Genomic DNA, 25,662 nt, shown 5'->3' on the forward strand with positions numbered 1-25,662 from the left:
ACAAGTTTAGTGATATGTGTATATATCTTCACATATTTAATAAACAACTAGATAATAAAAATGGCAATTTTATGTAAGTGTGAATGAAGATAATAACTCAGTGATACAACAGTAATAAGCCCGTACTATGTGTTAATGTTGTAACCTTCTGTTAATAAACAGGAACATTTAAGCCTTCACATTAACATACAGTAATCTAATGCTTTATATATAATTATTACAGCAAATAATATTTATATCACAAAAATCACAGAGTTATGTTCCATTTACATAATATTGCCAATTTTATTATCTAGTCATTTATTAATCATTTACAAATATATTCTGTACATGTATTACTATATCTTTGAGTTTTACTGGGTTGTCACCCTTATATTATAAATACCATTTTTTTTATAACCTTATATTAGATAAATATTGATGGTTGTAATTATAGGTTTTACTATAAAAGTATAATTTGAAATCAAGTTAGGTAATTCAGTCAATTTAATTCTATGTTCATGAGCTTTTTTCTTTTCATAAATGTTTTAATTTCTATACAGATACTCCTCGCTTAACGACTTACCTGTTTTGCGACCACTCGCACTTACGACCGTCCTCCGAGCGACCTCCGACCTCGCGCGTCAGCGCCAGTGCGACGTGTCGCCGGGGGAAGTGACGTCCTCCGTTCTTCACAGCGCGTCCCCGTGAGTATTTTAATTGCCCGATGTACAGTACACTGTTCAGTACTGTACATCGGCAACGCTATACAGTACTGTACTAATGCAGTACAGTACTGTATAGAGTTCCTCACTTAACGACAAATTCGTTTAACGACCTGGTCGTAGGAACGGAACTCGGTCGTTAAGTGAGGAATACCTGTATACATACATTTACAGACATCTTTGAATCTAAGCCTTTTGTTTACAGAACATGTCCAAATTTACAATGGTTCTGATCTTTATCTCACTGAGGAAATGGATGGTGATCCCTGAAATTCGTTGGTTTTCCTTATGATATCATGAAGCATTTTCTGCTATCAAGATTGTGCTTCTTTGACCCCAATTTGGTTTCAGGCATCACCATTTTATTATAGTGGTGCATTTACTACCTCTTCTCCACATCTATTCTACTTAACACATAAGAATTAGGACCCTTTTGTATTTGGTGCTCTACACTATTCTATTTATTTATAAACAGTTTCCAGTGCCAATTGCCATACAAATCTCTGTGAACATTTGTTCTGTGTGAATGGAGGGGGAAAAAAATTAACATTCTTAGTAAATTTGCTTTTCACGTTGAATGTAGCATCTTAAAAATACCACATTATGGCAACTAGATGGAGCTTAGGAGCATAGAAAACAAGTGTTTATTTATGAGGTATTACATTACATTTTACCTGAAAAGAAAATATACTAGGAACTTTTGTTTTGCATCTATTTGCATAGAACGTTTACAGAGATTCACAGAGCGAATGGCTCTGTGAATTATTAATAAATAGAACCCTATGACTTATTCAGCCTCAGGCAGGTGCTCCAGTAGACAGGCTAAATCTTCTTTGTGAGCAGCCATGTTTATAACCCCAAATCAACTCAAAAATAAATAGGCTATTATCACCGCTAATCTAATTTAATCCAGTGTTACAACATTCACTACTAGATAGAGCAATAAAAACCTTGTAGAAGTTTTATTCCTTCTTAACTTTATCCAAAATGTTTAAAAAAAGCCTTTCACTTCAGTGGTAATGAGTGAATATCTGAGGGATTTGTAGGGTTATTTCAGAACTTCCATTGTTTCTTGATATTTGTAATATTTACAGTAGGTGTGTGACATGGGAACATTGAGGATAGAATACATTGCTTGCCAACAGAAAAAATAGAGCACATTGACATAAATAATAATTAAAAGAACCAACAAAAAAGAAAAACAGAGATGAATTTCCCTATCAGTAAAATTGTACTGTCCTCATTATCAGCGAGTTACATGCTAAGATAAGTGAAGAAAATCACATCTTTGGAAAAGATTTGATAAAGCAAATATATTTATTGTCACAAGTGACCTGAAAATATTATATTTAGGTAGAAATCTGTCCAAAACCTTTTCTTTTTGGATAAAAATGGAAGGGTAAGAACTTCTGTTTTATAGGTTTTTAATAAGCTCTGGTAGAGAGTTCTCTTTGACTCTGGCCCCAGTTACTGGTGCCACCAGGGAACAGAAGTGCGTAAAATCTCCCCAGTGGGGACACAACTATATTAAAGACATTCTTTGAACCCTTCTCTAATCCATCCAATCAAACATTATTTGAGCATACCCCCCTGTCATTGTATAAGGAGAACCAGTTATTAATGTGCCTATGCAAAAACCCAACATGCATGAGTCTAGCTATTAATTATTTCACCCAAGATTCCTACAACTTTATCCCAAGATTTAAACATTTTCCAAAATTAAAACTATGAAAATGTGTTGTTCTTTGGTGACAGATGGATGAATCCTGGGTGAAACATAAATTAGACCCCTTAGTTTTAAATTTTTAGAATTCTGAACACTAACACTTAACTGTGAAAGATTTATATATGTCAAGTGACACTAACATCAGGAGTTAAATCTCAAACATGCATTCAAGTACCCCAACTATTAACAAAAATGTACCTTATTTGTATATTACTCAGTTGTAGATCCTCAAATCATCTCTGAATTGGTGCTGACACTGTCCTTCCTTCTGGAGGGTGGCTACTTTTGTTCCTCATGGTCCCTGTGTGTGTTGTAAAGTAGCCACCGCTCCATTCTCCCTCCCATGATGGACTACAATCTCACATTTAGTTTACTAATTTGTATTGTTATAGGCATAGTCTATCGTCTATCTAGGTTATAGTCTATCACAGAAGCGGGCTTGTAGTGGTGGCCACTTTACAACACACACAGGGACCATGGGGAACAAAAGTAGCCACCCTCAAGAAGGAAGGACAGTGTCAGCAGAAATTCAGAGATGATTTGAGAATCTACAGCTGAGTGATGCACAAATAAGATACATTTATGTTAACAGTTGAGGGAACTCCTGGGTTTAGTGTCACTTTAACTAATCTCATCCCTTTTCAATAACTCTTGACTTTCATATAGGGTTTTTTTGTTTGTATGTTATATTTTTAGTACTAAAACAATGTCACAAGCAAATTACATTTTGTACTCTTTGTGGAATGTTTCAGCTGTTTGCATGGTATGTCAAACTTTATGTTTTATAAATGTATACAAAGGTGTAGGGAAAACATATAAGCAAGGTAAACTATTTTACTTATCTCTGAAAATATTTGCCATGTTTACAATAAAGAAAAAAGCAAAGTTTCCCATACCTTACTTGCATGCCTCATATGAGGCTCTTATATAGTATTGGTGGCTGCCATCGTCCAACCCCCATGAGCAGTGCTAGCTCTGAGGCTGAAATGTCACTTCATATGAAGCCACAAATGTGTGCACTGACTAGGAACTAGCACTGCTCCCGGGAGTTGAATGATGGCAGCTTCAAACATTGCATAAAAGCTTTTGCTGCCACAGGTAAAATCTAACAGTTTCTCTTTAACATAACAAGAACATTTGGTTGGGCTTGATGATAGGTTTAGGAAACACTGAAGAAAATGTACCCTACCACAAGCAATACTAAAACATTATATCAAATCAAATGCAACAGTGTCTGTTGCAGAGATCAGCAGCAATCATTATGTAAGACAAAGGACAAGATAGATAGATAGATAGATAGAAGGACAGTGTCAGCAGAAATTCAGAGATGATTTGAGAATCTACAGCTGAGTGATGCACAAATAAGATACATTTATGTTAACAGTTGAGGGAACTCCTGGGTTTAGTGTCACTTTAACTAATCTCATCCCTTTTCAATAACTCTTGACTTTCATATAGGGTTTTTTTGTTTGTATGTTATATTTTTAGTACTAAAACAATGTCACAAGCAAATTACATTTTGTACTCTTTGTGGAATGTTTCAGCTGTTTGCATGGTATGTCAAACTTTATGTTTTATAAATGTATACAAAGGTGTAGGGAAAACATATAAGCAAGGTAAACTATTTTACTTATCTCTGAAAATATTTGCCATGTTTACAATAAAGAAAAAAGCAAAGTTTCCCATACCTTACTTGCATGCCTCATATGAGGCTCTTATATAGTATTGGTGGCTGCCATCGTCCAACCCCCATGAGCAGTGCTAGCTCTGAGGCTGAAATGTCACTTCATATGAAGCCACAAATGTGTGCACTGACTAGGAACTAGCACTGCTCCCGGGAGTTGAATGATGGCAGCTTCAAACATTGCATAAAAGCTTTTGCTGCCACAGGTAAAATCTAACAGTTTCTCTTTAACATAACAAGAACATTTGGTTGGGCTTGATGATAGGTTTAGGAAACACTGAAGAAAATGTACCCTACCACAAGCAATACTAAAACATTATATCAAATCAAATGCAACAGTGTCTGTTGCAGAGATCAGCAGCAATCATTATGTAAGACAAAGGACAAGATAGGTAGATAGATAGAAAGATAGATAGATAGATAGATAGATAGATAGATAGATAGATAGAGTACACAGAAGATTCTGCAATGATTACAGCAGAAGTGATGGTGTGAGATAAAGAAGACTCTGTGATGAGCACAGCACAGATGATGATATAGGGACACAGAAGAGCCTATGATGAGCAAAACATTAGAACTTGACAAAGAGGGCATGAACATGGGCATGGATAAATTGGGCATGGCCTAAAGGAATATGGCTAAATATAGTCTAAGCCTTCTTGCAGGACACACTGGGTACATATGCCACAGTCCTTGTACCCACAAAATACTCCTTATTTACTGTACCACAAGTGAGAAATTCATAGACACACATAAGCCTAAAGGATTGTCTTTAAAAAATGTAAACAGAATATGGACAGAGAGCTGCTTGAGCCAACCATCAAGTGTTGAGACAATAAACACTTGAACAGGAGTATGCAATATACAGCGTCAGAAGCACTTTGTTATGTACAACACAATATATAGAGTACAGCTGTAAGTATTATGTATCATAATTCCCCCTTATATTGCTGGTCAGCGTGAGGAAAAGATGGCTGGTGTCTGTGTACAACAGAAGGGAAAGATGGTCAGTATTGATGCCAAAGGGGAGGAAAAATATCTGGCATCACTGTTCAGGGGGAGCTAAAAATGGGCAGTTTTGGTGGTCAGGTGGAGAAAACATGTATGGTCATTGGGAGGAAAAAATTGCTAGTGGGAGTAAGAAAATGCTTGGTGTCGACGGTCAATGGCAGAAAAGAATGCCACAGTAGGGGAAAAGGGTGGCACTGGTGCTCAGTGGGGAAAAAGGGGGTGTAAGGAAGAGGATACAGGTTTGGAGGAAGTAGGGACAGGCATGGAGAAAGATATTAATTGTCCCGCTTGCTGAAACCCCTCACTGAACTCCTTGATGCTGAAGCCACATCTAGATAGGTCCAGGTTAGGAACAAGTAGATTTTGGTTTGCAGCCAGATAAAATAGAGATGCTGGGCATTGACTGGTGTGCTCCCATCTAATGCAAAGCTGCTTTGGCAATGGTGGGATGAGTGGGAACCACACAGGCCAACACATCCGGCTCAGTTCCTGACATCCAAAACACCATCCCCCACATCCTGTAAACTGTCAAATCCGTCCCCAGAAAACACTCTTCACAGTCAAGTGGTCTGCTTGTTACTCTTTACTTTGTGTCTTACAGCAGATGTGATAATGTAAGACCACAGACGAACCTGTGAAGAATACAGCAGAGATGATTATATATGGCACAGAAGAGCATGTAATTAATACAGCACAGATGATGATATAAAACAACAGGAGCCTCTGATAAGTACAGCAAAGTTGACAATATAAGACACAGAAGCAGAGACCATGAGACAATGATAACCAACACAAAAGAACCAGTGATGAGTACAGCATGGACTATGATATAACACACAGAAGGGCCTGTGATGAATACAGCCGAAGTAATAATATAACAACAATGTGATTACAACAGCAGAGATGTAGTTACATAGTATTTGAGGTTGAATAAAGACATAAGTCCATCAAGTCCAACCTACTGCGTGTATGCATTTATGGTTGAGCTGGTGTGTGCATGTGTATGAATCCATGTGTGATTCTGCTCCTAGGAGCACCTGTGCCCCTGTATGTCACAGTCTCTAAGGAAATTGCCCAAGAGCTTCTTGAATGATTCCACACTCTTAGCTGAAATCACTGCCTGTGGCAGCGAGTTCCATACCCTACCCGCTCTAACTGAGAAGAACCCCTTGTGCCCCGTTTGCTGAAATTTTTTCTCCAACAATTTTTGGTGGTGGCCTCTAGTCTTTGTTATGGGGTTAACCATAAAGAGTTTGTTAATAATGTTGCTGTCACCATTGAACATTTAATACAAGAAAATCATGTCCCCCCTTAATCTTCTTACTTCAAAAGAGAACATATTTAATTTTAACAGTGTAATAGATCCCGGGGGCGGCGCCGTTCCGAGTCACGGACTCGAGCGGAAGCTCCGCCCCTGGGCCGATGACGTCAGGTGCGTTCCGCCCCTTCCCCGTCATAAGCCGCGACTGTGCTGCTGACTGGCGTTCCAGACGGCAGACGCCCTCATAGGCCACGTCATCAAGCTCCATGGGGTCCCAAAGACCCTCATCTCTGATAGAGGCTCCCAGTTTATCTCTAAATTCTGGAAGGCTCTATGCTCCAGGCTCCAAATTGAGCAGCGGTTGTCAAGCGCCTACCATCCCAGACCAACGGTCAGACAGAGAGGATTAATCGTTGTCTGGAGCAGTACCTCCGCCGCTACTGCTCTTATCTGCAGGACGACTGGCATTCACTCCTGCCAATGGCCGAATTTTCTTATAATAATTCGATGAGTGCCACCACGGGACAGACACCCTTCTTTTCTAACTATGGCTTCCACCCGTCCTTCCTCCTTCCACAGGCACTCCCATCCAACAACCCCGCTACTGAGGACTACTTCCAGCGCCTTCGTTCTACCAGTGCCTTTCTGAGAAGCAACATCGAAAAGGCCCAAAAACGCCAGAAGTACTTTTATGACCGCCGACGCAGGCCTGCACCTCAGTACAAGGTGGAAGACTTGGTGTGGCTCTCCACCCGCAATCTGAATCTGAGAACCCCCTCTAGGAAGTTCAGTTCCTTGTTCATCGGTCCATTCCCTGTCTCCTCTGTCATAAACCAAAATGCGGTCCGTCTCTCTTTGCCTCCGGATCTCGGGATACACCCTACGTTTCATGTATCACTACAGAAACACCATGTCCCCGATCCGTTTCCGGACCGTCGTCCTCAGCCAGCAACCCCTGTCACGATTGATGGGCAAGACGAGTATGAGATTGAGGAGGTCCTTGATTCAAGACGTTTCAGGAACAGGCTGCAGTACCTCCGTCGATGGAAATCTTATGGACCCCAGGAGGACTCCTGGGAAGACGCAGTGGGAGTTCATGCTCCTGTTCTCATCCGCAGGTTCCATGCACGCTATCCTTTGAAACCTTCAACCCACGGAGTGGGTTCCCTTGGCGGGGGTCCTGTAATGGATCCCGGGGACGGCGCCGTTCCGAGCCACGGACTCGAGCGCCCCTGGGCCAATGACGTCAGGTGCATTCCGCCCCTTCCCCATCATAAGCCGCGACTGTGCTACTGACTGGCATTCCAGCAACTCCATGCGGACGCCAGTCAAGTGCCAGTCTCCCTACAGCCAGCGCCAGTGACTCCAAAGGACTGCTTCTTCCCAGCTGCCAGCCTGCAAAGGGAACTCTGCGCTAGCGCAACCCAGACTCTATCCACCATTTAACCAGGACATCAAACTGCAAGTATACCCCTCTGGGTAGATACCCAGTGGGGCTTTAGCTGAATAGTTAAATTACCTTTCTGGAATTGTGGCTGCAACAACACTGATCATATATGGGCATATGCATGACTATTGTGACAAACTGGAACTCCTTGCACCTGCTAAATTACTGTTGTAAAGGCTGTCTCATTGATGTACCAAGTTGTGTGAAGTGAACATAATTATCGGTATATGGAAAGTAACTGTGTGAACTAAAACAAGTTAAACCAACCAATGATACCAACCAATGATATTTTTGACATAGAATATCCCTATTACTGCCGGACACACCTGTTGTTCCCCATAGGTATAGCAAGCTTAGAGAGGGTGGAAGATTGACCAATGATGCACTGAGATTACTTGGCAATATTTAACCCTTGCCATCACGTACTCCTGGGCCAGAGCACGTGAGGGGTTTACATGTCTCCGCAGCTGAGTTCCATCTTCCAATCATTTAGATTATTATAAACAGCCTTGTCTCATAGCTCTGGTCCCCCAACCCCTTAATGAGTTTGGTTGCCTCCGCTGGACTTATTCCAGGTCAAGGACATCTTTTCTGAGCACTGGTGACCAAAACTGGACTGCATACCCCAGATGAGGCCGAACCATTGATCTGTAAATTGGCAAAATTATAGACTTGTCTCTGCAATATATTCCCTTCTTAATACAACACAGGACTCTACTTGCTTTGTTTACAGCAGCCTGGCACTGCAAGCTTTTCTTCAATCTGTGGTCTACAATGACCCCCAAATCTTTCTCCATTTCTGACTTCCCTAGTGGCATACCCATAATTGTATAGCCCATTTGCCTATTTTTAACTCCAAAGTGCATTACTTTGGATTTATCGACATTGAACTTCATCTGCCATATAGTTGCCCACTCCCCTATTTTATCCAGGTCCTCCTGTAATGTTACAGTGTCTAAGTCCGTGTCTATTACCCTCCCAATTTTGGTATCATCAGCAAATACTGAAACATTGCTATTCACTCCCTCCCCGATATCATTAATAAACAGGTTAAAAAGCATGGGGCCTAGCACAGAACCCTGGGGCACGCCACTCATGACCTCCGCCCAGTCTGAAAAGGTGCCATTTATTGATACTCTTTGTACAGGTTTCTGTAGCCCGTTTTCTATCCACGTGCACACTATTTAATCTATGCCCATAGACCTCAACTTGTATAATAAGCGTTTATGTGGCACCGTATCAAATGCTTTGGAAAAATCCAGATACACTACGCCCACCGGCCTCCCTTCTTCCAGATCTCTACTTACCCCTTTGTAAAATGTTAGCAGATTGGTCTGGCAAGAACGATCCTTCCTAAATCCATGTTGGTTATAAGTTATTATGCCATTATCTTGAACAAATTCCACTCAGTAGTCCTTAATCATTCCCTCTAACAGTTTGCATACTATGGATGTCAAACTAACTGGTCTATAGTTCCCGGGTTGGCATCTTGACCCTTTTTTTAATATAGGTACCACATTAGCCCTTCGCCAGTTGCTTGGCACTCTACCAGACATTATGGATTCCTTAAAAATGAGGAATAATGGTCTCGTTATAACCTGGCTGAGTTCTTTGAGTACCTTGGGGTGTAGATTATCAGGTTCTAATGCTTTATTTGCATTAAGTAGTTTAAGCCTATGTTGTATCCCGGTTTCAGTCAACCACTGAGGTACATTTTCTGTTAAACTATGTGTTTTATCATGTACATTAAACCCGTCTTTTTCCTTGGTGAATACCGACGAGAAAAAAGTATTTAGCGCCTCGACCCTCTCCCTTTCGTTTGTGACTAACCTCCCGTTTTCGTCCTTTATTGGGCCTATCTGCTCCTTTCTCACCTTTTTACTGTTTATGTATTGGTAGAATTTTTTGGGGTTCCTTTTACTAACTTCGGCGATATGCTTCTCACACTCAATTTTAGCTGCCTGAATTTCTTGTTTACATGTTTTATTACATTCTTTGTAGTTATGGAACGCCAATGCTGTCCCCTCCATCTTATACTTACTAAATTCCACTTTCTTGTCCTTAATGTGTTGTTTTACTGTTTTATTTAGCCATATAGGCTTTGTTTACACTTGGTAACAGCATTTTGAAATTTGTTCTTCAAACAATCCCACTTCTGGTCAGTGCTCAGTTTGTGAAATAAGTTTTCCCATTTGATGTCACCCACTATCTTGCACAGTTTTTCAAAGTTAGCCTTTCTGAAGTTTAGGCTTCTCGTTCGACAGGCCCAGTTCCCTTTCCTGTACCCAATATTAAAAGTAATCATCTTGTGATCACTATTACCCAGTGACTCCCCGATTACAATATCCTCAATTAACTCTGCATTATTGGAAATGATCAAGTCTAGGATGGCATTTTTCCTGGTTGGATCCTCAACCATCTGATCCATGAAATTGTCTTGCAACATAGTCAGAAAACGGGCCCCCTTTGCCGAATGGGAAGTTATATTAGCCCAATTGATGCTTGGGTAATTGAAGTTGCCCATTACCACAACATTACCCTGTTTCCCAGCTATTTCTATTTGGGAGTGTAGATGAGCCTCCTCCTCCCTATATATGGAGGTTTATAACAGACACCCACAATAAGTTTACGGCTAGCGTCCGTTCTAACTAGTTCTAGCCATAAAGATTCCACGACATCTCCACCATTTGACATGATATCGTCCCATATGTGCATATGGAGATTATTTTAACATAAATGCAACCCCCCACCCCTCTTTCAAGCCTGTCCCTCCTGAACAGGTTGTACCCTTCTATATTAGTAGCCCAATCGTGTGCGCTATCTAGCCAAGTTTCTGCTATTCCCACTATATCGAAGTCCTCTTCGAGTAGCATAACTTCAAGCTCCTCTAATTTATTTGCTAGACTTCTAGCATTGGTGAACATACATTTACATTTTGTACTATTATTGGTCAGACATTTGCTTCCCTCTTGCTCCCCACTACTTTTTTTTAATTGGCCTTGTTATGGTAGGTCCATTCCTAATTAGATTACCTTGGGTGAATGGATTTATTTTATTAACTGCATTGACTATGTTGGCTGGAGTGACTACGTTGACTATGTTGACTGGAGTGAGCCAACTATTTACCCCTGTATTGTGCCCTTCTGCGTTATTAGTAATTTTTACTTGTTTACTATTTAGTTTGTCGGTTTTTATTTTACTTTTTATTAGATGACTATATAAGATACAGAAGAGACTGTGATGAGTACAGCAGAGAAGACTATATAAGATACAGAAAAGCATGTGATGATATAAGACACAGGGAAATGTTGAGTACAGCAGAGATGATGATATACAATGCAGAAGGGCCTATGATACATACAGGAGAAATAACGATATAAGACACAGAAGACTCTGTGATGAGTAGAGCAGAGATGATGATATACAATGCAGAAGAGCCTGTGATAATTATAGCAGAGATGATGATATATGATGCAGAAGGGCCTATGATAAGTACAGCAGAGATGATGAGATGAGACGAGACATAGAAGAGGCTGTGATGAGTAGAGCAGAGATGAAAATATAAGATACAGCAGAGCCTGTGATTAATACAGAAGAGATAATGACATAAGATACAGAAGAGTCTGTGATGAGTAGAGCAGAGATGATGGTATACGATGCAGAAGAACCTGTGATGAGTAAAGCAGGGATGACGATAGAAGACACAGAAGAGCCTCTGATGAGTCTAACTTTTATCATTTTCAATCATGTCGTCTTATACTTTTACTTACTTCATACTATTACTACTAGTAGTACATGGAGGGGGGATTATTTACCTCCAGTAGTTTATTGTCTCCCTTTATTAACCAGTTGACATCCGCGATTTTATTGTTGGCTTTAGGGAAGATTGACACCCAGCAGTTAAATTTACAAGAACTCAATTGCAACCTTACAGATTTGGTCTTTGCCAGGCTATGTCTATCTCAGAGTCTAACAAAATATAACATTATGGGGAAGTTGTCAAGCACATAAGGATTCCCTCTGTTGTGCAGGTCAGCATTGTTTGATTTATGACATTAAAGCCTGTTGATGATAGCTCTCAAAGGAGAATAATTCTTTGTGGAACTTAAAGTGGGTTTGAAGTCAGGCACAGTGCCTTCTTTTGATTTAAACCATACTTTGTTGTGGTGTGTTACGCTGTAATAGCATTGCCCAAATCCCTTAGAATTTTGTGGTGCTGACTGGTATAGTAAAGCTGGCAGCACATACCAGCACTGGAGCTGACAGCAATTTGCTGGATCAATGAAAAGGGTCATGCAGGTGAGTACTTTTACTCTTTATCACTTCTAATCAGATGACCTTCCAGATTTTTTTTTTAAGTTGGACCTTACTTGTCTATAGTTGCCCCTGATATTTTGCACACACATTTTGCTGCATTATTTTTATTCTACCGTAATTCTAGCCTATTCATAAACAGGTTCTCTTGGTAGCTCCCCTTCTTCCTGTTGATTTTATCTTCGCCTCACTCCACCATACCTATGTTCACCCACCGCATTTCTGAGTTAGAAGCTGTGCCAATCTGTGTCGCACTGCAGTGTGGAAGGAAGGGGGGGGTTACACACTCCACCATATCCAGAGGTCCCTGGTGATTTAAAGGTCTTCAACAGGGAAGTGGTGCAGGCATACAGCGAATGTAAGCATCAGCATGATCAACACATTTTTTTCTGTACCTGCAAAAAATGTGCTTAGGACAACTGAGGATGATTTCCACTCATCCTCATAGTTAGAGCCAACCTGTGACAAAGAAGCTGTCACAGGTCAGCTCTATCGATCGGGAAGTGAGCAGAAACATGGTGCCGATCCACTCACTCCCCAATCGTCTCCCTGCAGTGAGTGGTGACTGTAAGTCACCGCTCCCCGCAGGGATTCCCCCCTCCCCTATCTGATCCTCCAGTGCTGAGTGGAGGAACGAACGGGGGAGGGGGCGGGCACAGATGGCTCTGCCTCTAGATAGGCAGAGCCAGTTGTCACTCATGCAGCTGGGTGGATCTCGACAGTATTGTCGGGATCCATCCCGGCTTCAGCGCTCTCAGTATATTGCCCGTGATACACTGCACTTTGGGTCACGGGAGGAGGTTAGTATATGTCCTCCCGTGACCCTAAAGAGAACTATGGGTAGGGATGTTCAGATACCAGTTCATATACCGGTGCTGATACTTGGCATTTTCACGAGAACAACCAGGGTTGCAGCTGTGACAGGGCTCTGGCGCTCCCCCACTGTCCTGAAATCATTAGTCTGTATTGTTTTAGAAAAACTGTCACATGACAATAAACAAAAATGCATCAGTACTTGTATCTGTGAGTACTTGGACAAGTATCAGTACTCATACTTGAAAAAATGGTATCAGTGCATCTCTTATTTATCTATTAGTGCATCTCTTCTTTATATTTATAAAAAAAAGTCATACATTAAAACAGGAATGCACAAATCCCAGGAGCTCAGTATGCTCCTTACAAATGAAAGCTGCCTCCTAACTTTTGAATTTTTCTCTAGTCTGGTCTTGGAGCTGGAAAAGTACCTGTACTTGTACTTGTTCCAAGTACAGTGCTTGGTATCTGAACATCCCTATCTATGGGGAAAAACATTTATCCCAGGAGGAGGGCCTATCCGATACGATACCACACGCAATACGGAAGTGCGAGCTATTTGTTTGTCTGCTGAATCTGACCGGCAGGTTATTTCATTTTTAAATGTGAGTTTTTTATGTACTTTACTTAATAAATGGTCTCTATATGCTACACAATGAGGAGTTTCTTCTTCTTTTAACTTTGGCAATCTATCGATTCATGGAACATCGGTGGGAGAGCTTATTAAATAGATGTGAGGACTTTGCGGTTTATCAGTGAGCTTAATATTGTTACTATACAATAGTATTGCGGTGAGTGTGCACTCCTGAGGGGGTGTTGGCGCGGATACAAACACTAGTGTGGGAAAGATCATCAAGCACGTTTGAGATGGTGTTTTTACACACGTTGGATATAATAACACTAACTTTCACTATCTATCTTCGATCAACCACATTGGATATGATACAAGTTTCCGGACTTTTATGAACTTATATATTCTTTGAGAGTTTTTTCACTTTTTATATTTATTGGAGTAAGAATATATATATATATGTGTGTGTGTAAAACATACATTGCACAATTTTGCACTTTTTGCACTTTTGCATTATTATGATCGATATTAATTTACAGTTTATACTGAGGTAATGGTTTATACCTGTAGCACATGATTTTTATATTTATTCACACAAATCAAAAGAGGTTTGTTTATACTAATTATATTTATGCACAATCAATGGATATTGTTTTATCAATAGTCTTTAGATTAGACTCATTATACTAGCTTTGGACCCATAGCGCTGCATACCTATTATTATTCACATCTTGACCATAGTGTCTATAGTGCAGCAGCTGTAATAACATCCATTAGTTCTCTAAATCTACCTATAAGCGCAGATTTGTCATTAATTTATCCCATAGTTCTCTTTTGAAGCCTTACAAGAAAAGTAATACTGCCACCACATTTAAGGGCTTGCAAACTGCCAGTCAGATGTACAGCATTAGGGACCCCATGTATTTGACCACAACTAGCCAAAAATCAGATCTGCTACATTTTTGATAGAGCAGTTCAATTTACTGTAGTGTTTTACTGTGTATTGTGGTGTGCTACAATGAATGGCACTGGAGCACACAAACACACATAATGTTCATTATCATGCACTATACCATAGCGCAGTGGTGTGAATGGGCCTTCAATGTTTGTTCTTGAGATTAGATATACTTTAAGACCACCTACTGGTGTTGATTTACTTGAATAAAGTGTAGCTTCCTTTGTATCAATCATTTAATCATACGCCAGCAAAACGCTTGTGTTTTTTTTTTTATTTCTCTTGCAATCGGAAGCCGATTAATCGATTATTGAAAAAGTTGACAACTTTTTCAATAATCGATTATAATCGATTATGTCGATTAGTTGTTGCAGCCCTACATGACTGGGCAAAGTGAATGCAATTCATCTTATTCACTAAGCTAAGTAATAAATGTTTGCTTTAACAAGTGAACACTACTATTCTCTAAAATAATAGCCTCCAGACTTGCCCTGAGCCTACAGTGGCTTATCCACCCTGACCAAGTGGCCTTTGTAATGTCTAGGGAGGCAAAGGAAAATACAATCCAATGACAGCCATAGATCTCATCCATCCAGCAAGGTCAAAGGCACACAAACTCGTGGTGCCGTCCACAGACCTTTAGAAAGTCTTTCAATGAATTGATTGAACCTTTGAGAAGACATAAGAGTCTTATGCCCACCTTTCCTGGTTTACATTCCTGAGTTAAGATTATCTCCCCCATTCACAATACGGTAAGAAAAACCATAGCGCTTCTGGTGTGCTGGCCCATAAGACTCAAAGAAGACACTACTACACTTGCTGTTATTTATTGTAACAGTTATTGCACTTTAATAAAAATCTCTTATAACAAAAAAAATGTATTTAAATATTAACATATTATACTCTTTAGTGTATTAACATCATTATGTTCACATGTTCGAAAATAAGTTAAAAGCATGTTAATGGAATGAACAGTCAAGCAGACTTTTTGGACATTTTAATTTGTTAATTGTCAAATTAGTCAAGTTCGAATAATGTATGTGTGGAATAGTCTACCACCAGAATAAAGAGAAAGTAATGAAGGAAAAGATTGCCAGTAAATGTGTTTCTCTGTGTGACTGTCAATACCAATGACCACATGTCTCTCCCCATTAGATGGCTTTATGGTTCAAATGATACATTTCATGGCAATTTAATCAAAATCTGTTAAACAATTATTTACTGCTGAAGCCTCCATCCATGGCCATGTGGTTTGACAAAATTAATGAATATAGGAGATCTCTCCTCGATGTTACATGGTACAGCCACAGCCTGTAACCAGAGATGGTTCTACTGGACGGTTTTTATGTCCTCTTCAGAATATTTATCCTTCCTATCTCTTGATGAACTGGTTGCTATCTGAAACGCACTTGGGCCTGATGTCAGAGCCTTTTTCCCCCTTCTGGTGGAATCTCTTGGGTGAGCCCCACCACCCTTAATTCTACCCCCCGCTTTTTTTTTTTCTCTTCTTACCTTTTGAACACTGATGCATTTCCCCATTTTCTCTCTTTTCTGTACTTCTTTTTATTTTTTCTTCCTTTTTTACAAGAAAAATCTGGATTCCTGAAGAAGTAGATGGATTTCACATATATGTCCTCTTTTGATGTATACTACAAATATCATTTACTTTTAGCCTCCCTTGGATGGCAAACACAGCCAGGACATGACCATATACATTATTTCAAAATAAACCTTTCATTGTTTAGTTGTCATCCATTGTTATAATCCTTTTAAATAAGAATGACACATGGTAGAAAACAACACAGATGCCTTCATGGTGGTGGCATATGGCTTGACTGCCGCCTTGATGCATTATTTTATCCTGGTATAAATGTGTACATTTGTACAGGGAATAAACATACAAACTCTAGCTAAGTTATTCCGTACTTTTTAGCTGATTGTTTCAGCCAACAGCTTGATAAATAAAAAAGCCCATTTGGAATCAGCTGTTTCATTACCAAGTTCCACCCTGTGCACCTGCAATTCTGTTATAAACTCTAATCCTTAGTAACCACCGTTACCATAGCAAAATCAAATTTTATACAATTACTGAACTCAGGCATTAAAAAATTATTATCGGAGCCATAGAAATGGCATGGAGAGTAAAAATCAGCGCACAAAGAAAACATTCAGGAGCACGCCGAGGATGGCTGCATATGTACATTTAATTATGGGCATTTTAGGACAAATATGTAACAGGTTTGCATTAATTGTAGCCATGGGGCTATGTTAAACCTGCAAAAAAATCCTAATCTTTTTTTTAAACATGTCAGTGTTTGCAGATCTGTTCGAGTTGTGGTGTTTATAAAAAAAACATATTGCAGGAGTACTGAAATATGCGTAATTAACTTCCGATAGCAGTAGTGCTGAATTCAAAACTGTCAGAAGTCATGTCATTAGTAAATAGCAGTGAGGCATGCAGAATGACAATCAACTTGACTCCCATAATTCACTAGCATCTGTACTTCATTTGAGAGAATTTCACCCCTGGGCTGTTATGTTGTTAAGCCAGGAAATAGATGGCAGATTTGTTGCTTGTTATGCACCCTTCTGCAGTGTCTGTGAGGGAAGAACAATAAGAGTCCTCATGATTTTGTAGCATTCAAACTTTTTTTTATTTTATTTTTTTCTAACTGAATTTCATTATCATTCACAGGAGCAAACAAAAGACTGCCAGTAGCTCAGAGACACATAGTGTTTGTTTGGAAACATATCCAGATTTAAAATACATTGTAAGCAAACTCTTTTTTTCTGGATTATGCAAGATGGACTTATTTTATTTTTGGACTCAGAAAGAGAACAGTCGTAAAGAGTGACTCCATCCAAAATATTTACGCCTTGCATGGTGTGAATCAGCATTTAATTGCAGTCTGTGTTCATGTTGAGAAAATTTCCTCTCAACTCCTTTTTTGTTGATTGGCACTGCCAAGACCCAAAGAAAAAAAGTGTCTCCAGGGAAGCATAGAAATCAATAAAAAAAACTCATATAGCTTTTAATCCATCTCCAATCGGCCAAAAACGTTAAAAAAACGGTTTTGGCTGGAGTTCTCAAATACATCCACAAAAATATTTAAGAAATATGCAGTCATGTTAGTTGTGCTTGCAGTAGCACATGCTGAGCATCTCTGTTGATTATATTGAAATAAGTTACTTTACCATGTACGTGTTTCCATATTGTGAGCAGCGTGGTGACTTAAAGGTTGGCATAGATTGCCTTTTAGCACTAAGGATCAAAAACTCAGGTAATTTAAAACCCAACTGAAGTCACTGTAATCAAAGCACTGGCAAATAGATATTGTTCTTACAATCTCCATTTTCTTAATCTTACTTCTGCTTTCCTGCTACAACAGCTACACAGTGTGTGTGTAATTATGGCTGTGCAGTCCCATAGCCACCAAAGCTAGATCCCGTGCTCCCAAAAGTAATCTCTCAGTAATAGCCTGGTCTGACACACCACTCTCTCCCTCTGCTGTTCAAGTCTGTGTGAGGACACTTGTGCAAAGAGGGGTGGCTGTCATTCAATTTTGCTGGCATAGAGCACTGGAGTGTGAGTGCAAGAAGCAGCATGATCACTGAAAGAAAAAGGTATCTTAGGACTTTTCCAAACATAAATCAGTTACAAATTATAACATGGTGGCATAAGTTAGAAGAGGTATAAGACTGTAATTGGGCTTTAAGTGGTATGTACCTAAATTGGTCTCCCAATGCATACGAGTGACTACTATGCTACTAACTTTAAAAGAAAGGCTGATCTTCATATATATATATATATATATATGTGTGTGTATATAATAGATAGATAGATAGATAGATAGATAGATAGATAGATAGATAGATAGATAGATAGATAGATAGGATAGAACAAATATATATAAACCCCTCACAGTATATTGAATTCAGTATTATATTTTTCATATATGTGATTATTTCAGCTCATTCAGTTAACAATGTCTTAACTTTTTTATGCTAAGATGCACTCTCTACGCCTGTTGAGTCAGAATCAACCATCACAGATCTTTCAGAGTATGAGTGACAACTTCCGCCCAGTGCAACCCCTTTTCCATCGAGGGCTGAGAGGCAATCTCGATTTCCGCAAACCAGGACGAAAATGCAAAGGAGCAAACTACAAACTGCATGGTATGGAAAAAATCTGAATCTTAGATATTTAGAAACAAAGTAGTACTAGCAAATGACAACTGCAAACTTTGACACTTAAATGTAACTTTAACATTTGCAATTATCCATTTTGTTGCATTGTGTTAACCTGTATGCTACCACAACACCGTTAAAGCATGATCATTATGTGCATGAGCATGTCGCCGTGCCATTTATTTTAAATGGTATCCCAACATACTAACTGCAGCACAGCACAATGCATTACATCTCCAACACATGTGTTGCAGCACACCACAATGCAATGTAAGGCACTACATTGTGTTGTGGTGCTCTTTGTCAAAGATCATACTACTAGAGGTGCACTGAAGTGAAGTTTTCACTGGAACCTGAAAATTATGTTTATTTTTTTTTATATTTTTATTTTACTTTACTTTTTGGGGGCTCTGGGGAAATATCAGGGGTCTAAACACAGAGTCCCCAATCTCTTTTTCTTCATCTCCTGTTATGAATGACCAGAAACCCTCTATACGGAGTGCTCCTGTCCATTCATAAACTGTGGAAATAGTAGTGTTACTATGTCCACAATCATGAATGAACAGGAAGCGATGTAGAGCACTTCCTGTTCACTCATAATTGGGGACGCAGTAAACACAATATGTCCTCAATTATTTACAAACATTCAGTGATCAGTTGATTGCTGAGTGTTTGTATACCGCTCTCCATCCTGACTGCTTAGCTCTCCATCTTGACTTGCTGTCACAGGACACTAAGTAGGCAGTCTGGGGAGGAGAGCTCAGCCTCCTGTGATACAGCTGATAGCTTAACTCCTCCCCAGCACCGCCGGCTTGGTCTCCTGTGACAGTTGACAGCTGTCTCCTCCCCTCACCGCTCTTTATCCTGATCTGCCTGTCACAGGAGGTTGAGTAGGGTGGTGCGGTAGGAGAGCTCAGCTTCCTGTGATAACACTGACAGCGCTCTCCTCCCCACCCCGCATAGCCTCCTGACATTTTCTCTCCTCCCTGCTGGGCACTGCTCTGTGTCAGAGGGGACACAAATCAGCACCCAGCGGGGGGAAGAGAAACTAGGGATGCACCGCATTTTCGTCCAGAAAATTGTACTTTAAGTATTTTGCCAAAAGTAACATTTTTGGCCGATATGTTTCGGTGGCCGAACTATTGGTGCATCCCTACATGTCCATTTTTTTGTTCATTCTTATGCATTGGCAGCCCATTAATTTGAATAGGCTGCCTTAACACAACGATTGTTAAAGGAGGACATAACATGCAATACACCAAAATACAATTAACCAAAAATGGATAAGTGTAAATTGGCACTAAATGGAACAGTGTTTTCAAGCACTTAAAATGTCACTGTTTCCTAGTAAAACCTTTACATTTTTCTGTAGCAATTCCTTGTTCCTCATTCCAGAGACAGAAGAATAAGACCGTAAGGAGTATGAAATATTTTTTTTCGGTCTAGCTTATTCGTTATTGTACAAAGTCAAATGAATTTAAGAATGCACTCCTAAATACGTAGATTTATTGCTCAACAACAAACCTTAAACTTCGCAACAATAGCTACCCTACTAAAGTTTGACACCTTTCCTAAGAGAAGTTAAAAGCAGCACTAAAGACCCTTCAAACCTAACTTTTGTTATACACCTTCCTCCAAAATAAATTTCAGTCAAATGCATTACATTTTTTGATAAAGCACAAATGGTGTATCAATTATGTGACTATGTCACTAGAGATCCACCTTTAAAAATAACTGTGTAGATCCGCTTTGAATTTATGCCAAACCCTTGTTATGCTTCTGCCACATTCCAAAGAAGACCGAGGAGGGGGTCCATGGAGGATCTTCATGAAACATTAGTGTGAGGTAATTTCTTTATCACTTTTAGTTCAGCCAATGTAGAGGTACTACTGATCTTTTTTCTTACTAAAGAAGTGTTTTATAGAATTTTTGCTCGCTTCACCCTGTACCTCCAAGGATTAATTAAGGAAGTAAAGGTGGGTGTAGCCTTGACTTATAAAGCTGGTCATACACCTTACAATTATCTGCAGATTTTCTGTGGTCAGATGGAAAAGGTGCAACAGATTCCTCCATCTACACTGTGTGGATGGAGTAATCTCCACCTGGGCCAATCTGTTGCACTTTTTCCATCTGACCACAGAAAATCTGCAGAAAATTGTAAAGGTGACCATACACCTTACGACCATTGCATGACTTTTGTCTTGCAATGGTCGTAAGCTTATTAAAAGCTCGTACAATCTGCCCATCTTGGACAGGCAGATCGTACTTGCGATCATCGAAAGCCCGCCCCGCTGTGGGCTTCCGATCACTGCAAACGGGCAGTGTGCGCGTGCGCACACCGGCCCGTTCGGCAGTTGTCGAACAAGCAGGCCACTAACCCGTACGATTCTCGGCAGGTTTTCAAGCCTGCTTGTTCGACAGAAGACGTGCGACTGTACAGTAGAAACGGTCGCACGCCTTCCATACACTTTGCGATTATTGTACGATCGCTGGATTTCCTGCGATACTCGTACGATAATCGTACAGTGTATGGGCATCTTTAGGTGTATGGGCACCTTAAGAGGTCTGTCCTATTTCAATAAAAGGTTTTACTTTAACAGATACAAATTGTGAAAAATAAAGATGTTCACTACATAAATGTGGTTTATGTTGATAAACTAAAGGTCCTGTAGTGATCAATGGGTAAAGAATGGTTAGTATTTATTTTTACAACCTGAAAATGGTATTGGCATCATGACAAATCCTAATGAGGGCAACATGCATTGATTCATGCGCCAGCAACCAGGTGCTACCCTTGGTGTGATAATGTGACCCTACATTACCTCCTCAAACATGCAAGTGATAGAGGTATAAAAAAGGGATGGTCGCACTACAATGTAGGGCAAAGTCGCCAAATGGTCCCTTTTTGAAAACAAACACTCATTTAATTTCATGTTTTTGTTAAAGTTATGCCCCCAGTGGCCACACACTCCACAAGGTGTAGGCAGACTTTTTAAGGCACTTTGTCAGATCACGATGAAGTTCACACAGGTTAAGCTAAACCACATCCTTGCAATTTTTCACTCCCGTCGACACTCTTCCATTGGTTGCTATGGGAGATAACACTTTCCCTCCAGACACTCGCTGGCCATGCTGGACTCGGTCTCCGAGCGACACATCCTTCCCAGTTTCTATGGGAGACGGCAATCTCCCTCTGGACAATTTGCTGGCTCACTTGGCCACGCTGGATACTCTCTCCAGGCATATTTGCGTGGCCCCACTCCTCTGCAGGCGACCTCCGTGGCAAACAGTCAGCAATCCTGCATTCACTGGCAGTGCGTTTGACACCTGCGCACCTGCTGGGCCAATGTCCATACCCTTGCTCCTTCTGAGCAGGCTTCTCAGTTGCTGGGGTCGAGGCTGCACAGAGCTGGTTGTACCAGTTAACGGCAGACTGAAACACTGGCACATCTTTCTGGGTCACTGGTGCAGCTTCCACATATGGCATTATGCCTTCCAGCAACCATGCTTCTGCAAGCATCTTTGCATAACGTTCCTTTCTTTTTGAGGGACCCATCACAGCATACACTCAGTTTGTGCGATCCACAGCACTTATGCTCACTCCAGCAAAATAGAGCACTGCAAGAGGTGGAGCCGGCTGCCCGCATTCGAACACCACTTGTGACGTTGGGGAGGTTAGCACAAATGGCGAGCGCTTAAGGACCAGTCATGAAGCCGTTTTCACAGAACAAAGGACAGTCTTTTATTTATTCCAAAGGCAGAAAAAGGAAATCCAACATAAATAACTTGCTGTAGCATATGACAGATATGGGCTCACCAATCCTTGAGTTGTCCCAAACACTCACGGTGTCCCAGTCTTTTAATAAGTCTCTCTTGCAGCACTGCTGCGCTGGCCCCAATCTTCAGGGCCACTGTCTGGTTCCTCCAGACAACCACAATAACATGCCTATCCTTCCAATATGTTTCATGAACCTGCAGCTCCCTGCTGCACTGGCCTCCACACTGACCCCTGGGTGGAGTTCTCCTGACTCACAGGTGGGGGCCCTGAACAAATCCCAGCACCCTCTTCATGAGGGCTGTACACAGGTGCATAATCACTATTAAAAGGCATGGAACCATGGAATGGAGATTTGGAGGCCACATAACACAGTGGTATTGCCACGCAATGCCACAATATATATACACACACAGTATGCAAAGATAACACATATGTATCACTGTATTATTAAGGACTGCAGAGGTTTCTGTTGACACCCTGTACCCCCTGTGACATAATTTGGAATCAAGCAGAACTGATAGAGGAGGTACAGGAGGAGACTTAAGAATCAATTTTAATAGCCACAGATCTTTGCAGCCGGTGCAGTAAGACTTTTTTGGCTGTATTAATAGTGTAGCTGTATTGCCCTCAGAGCTTTTAGTTATCCAGGCCAGCACTGAAATTAACCCTGTATGTGTCTTCTTCAGTGTTCCCATCTAAAACTGTCAGCTGTTTGTAGTTCTGCAAAAAAGAACCCAACAGTTTAAAAACATTTAAATGAAGGTTATAGCGTAATTGTGTGCACTAACAATTATGTTATAACATAAAATTGTGTGACAGTCATTATTATTGGTACTAAAACCGAAATGCTGTAAAAGAAATGTGATGCTCCCTCTCCTCTGACAATTTTTGTCCACAGCACTAGTCCCTAGTAGTGTACTGACTATGCTGACAGCTCTCATGCTACCTGTCCTTTATTTACAAATACTTTATTTGAAGATCAGTGGCAATACGTAGGTCACTGGGGATACCCCATCAATATCTTTCTATGGGACCCTATGATTTATAGTTACGCAGCTGCTCTCATGTTTTATAAGATGCAAATGTTATCTGACAGCAAACATGCCCTTCACATCCATTCTAATGGTAACAAGAGAAATGGGGGAAGCATTCCAAATGTCGCAATGTTGGTTTGGCAGGGAGTAAATTAGGTTCTTACTGCCTGATAGCACTTGGATATTACGTCATTAAATTACATTATGAAGAATCCCTCCGATTTCTCACCTGCCCAAACTGAAAAGTGTCCAAGGTCAATGTCACAGAAAGATGGGGTTCCAGCACCTACTGAATCCACATCTAGTAAAGATGGGCCCAGAGAGCTCCTTTGGAATTATATAGGCTGTATATTGTGGTATGTCTGTCCTGCCAAAACATCCAGAGAATCAGGAAAGTCGCTCACTTGTAAATGGGGATCCTATAAGCCAGCAAGATACACAATACTCATTTGTGTGTTACTCAGTGATGTATGCAGTGTATTTCTTCATTAGCAACAGGCTATGTAGTTTTGTATATAATGCATGAAGGGGGCTGTTTTTAGAGCCCCTGATATAAAATAATCTGCGGAGATGGGAGAGTTAGGGACTGAATTCACAAGGTGGTGAATAAAGAGTTGTCCTTTTGTATATCGTTTGTTTGGGGTGGGAGTTCTGATTGAATATTTTTGGTAAGCAAAAAAAATAAAAATGTAAAGCTCAAGTAACGCCTCCAGTTTTCTTCTTGCATTTTCAGTGTTATATGGCATGTGCCAGCATCTAAGCAGATACAGCAGCAGCAGCAAGGGTGATGATACTACAGTAATTTCACTGCAGAAAGAAACACTTTCTTTAAGGGTGCATTTTTAAGGGTGCATCTGCTTTTATTATATATGCTTATAGTTGGGGGAATGTGCTGCATTGTATGTAAAAGAAAATACAATTACATATAGTATACTGTATATACACAAACAGAAATACATTTACAGGAAATACATCTTGAATTAGGTGGTAGTTGTCAATCTTTTTTTGTTTAATTCTAATTATTTATTCTATTAATATATCAAAAGTATGTGACAGAGACGAGAACTATTTCAGCCAGGATTTAACACCCTGACAGGTCCGAGTGGGTAGTGACTGTTTATATAAAAACAAAGGTGTCAGTCTAACACTAAACCAGGACTGGCTCTTTTTAATCAGATGTGAATTGTATCTTTACAATTTTATATGAATTGTATATGATTGATTAATTGTTTGGTTTGTGTTGCAGTGGACAGGTTCATGTCTTCCAAGAACTCAGACTGAGATATTTGTGTCACGCCTGTCCACCTGAAAAAACTTCCAATTGAACTTTTGATTCATAAATGAAGCAAGATTGCCATTTGATTGTGTTTTCAAAGAACATTTTTACAAGTTTTCAAATAATACACTTCATGTGAAATGCACAGTGTCACCAACACATGGTGTGTGAGAAATGCTAAACTATTTTTAAAAGATTAAAGATGATCACTAATGTCTTCTCTTTATTGCCAAACGGACATAATAAAAGCAAGAGTTGCTGTCTCAATTACTTTAGGAGGAAACAATGAAAGTCCAACTGCAAGATCAGATAAATTATTCAACAGCCATCAACATTTATGAAATACATTGAAATGAATGTCTCCCAAAAAATTGCCTGCTCAGAAGTACATGCTGAACAGCTTTGTGCTATTTTGTAATCCTAAAAATGACTTGCCTGTTCCCGAAATGTGTGATATCTGATGAAAAGCAGCACAGGTAATCAGCAGGTGAGAGATGTAAAATGCCAGAAAAGATTAACTGACTTATTTGTATTTCTGTCCTATTAATAAACCAAACATTTTACCTAACAGTACATGAGATATGACTTTGAATTGTTGGTTTCATTATCTTGTGAATTTCTTTTAATCCATTCTACCAAGTAATAATTCCTGTTTTATAGAAAATCAAAATAAAACAGCCAGAATCGAAAGACTGCATATGCTATATCTCATTGATTACATCAGTGTTTTATGTTTATAAAATTGAAGTAGCAGTTTTCTGCTATCTGTTATAATTGAATGGATAATCCGAATAGAGTGAAAAAATTATTCTGCCACATTACCTGCACAGCAATTCGCACCAAAAGCTTTATTTGAACATTGTGATGACATCTGGTGGACTCCTCCATGCTACCTTACAA

General features: G+C 40.0%; 1 protein-coding gene across 1 annotated transcript in view; it reads left to right on the forward strand.

Annotated features, from left to right (window-relative positions):
• Positions 1-25,449, forward strand: part of LOC108785342 (carbonic anhydrase-related protein 10-like) — a 341,295-nt gene extending 315,846 nt beyond the window's left edge. Inside the window, exons 8-9 of the mRNA XM_018554392.1 lie at positions 18,497-18,662; positions 24,733-25,449. Coding sequence (XP_018409894.1) covers positions 18,497-18,662; positions 24,733-24,767 — 201 coding nt within the window. The 3' untranslated portion in view covers positions 24,768-25,449. The remainder of the gene's footprint in view (positions 1-18,496; positions 18,663-24,732) is intronic.
• The last annotated feature ends 213 nt before the right edge of the window (positions 25,450-25,662 follow it).

This window comes from Nanorana parkeri, unplaced genomic scaffold (genome assembly GCF_000935625.1).
Source record: "Nanorana parkeri isolate BGI_ZX_2015 unplaced genomic scaffold, ASM93562v1 scaffold156, whole genome shotgun sequence".
Classification (NCBI taxonomy): domain Eukaryota; kingdom Metazoa; phylum Chordata; class Amphibia; order Anura; family Dicroglossidae; genus Nanorana; species Nanorana parkeri.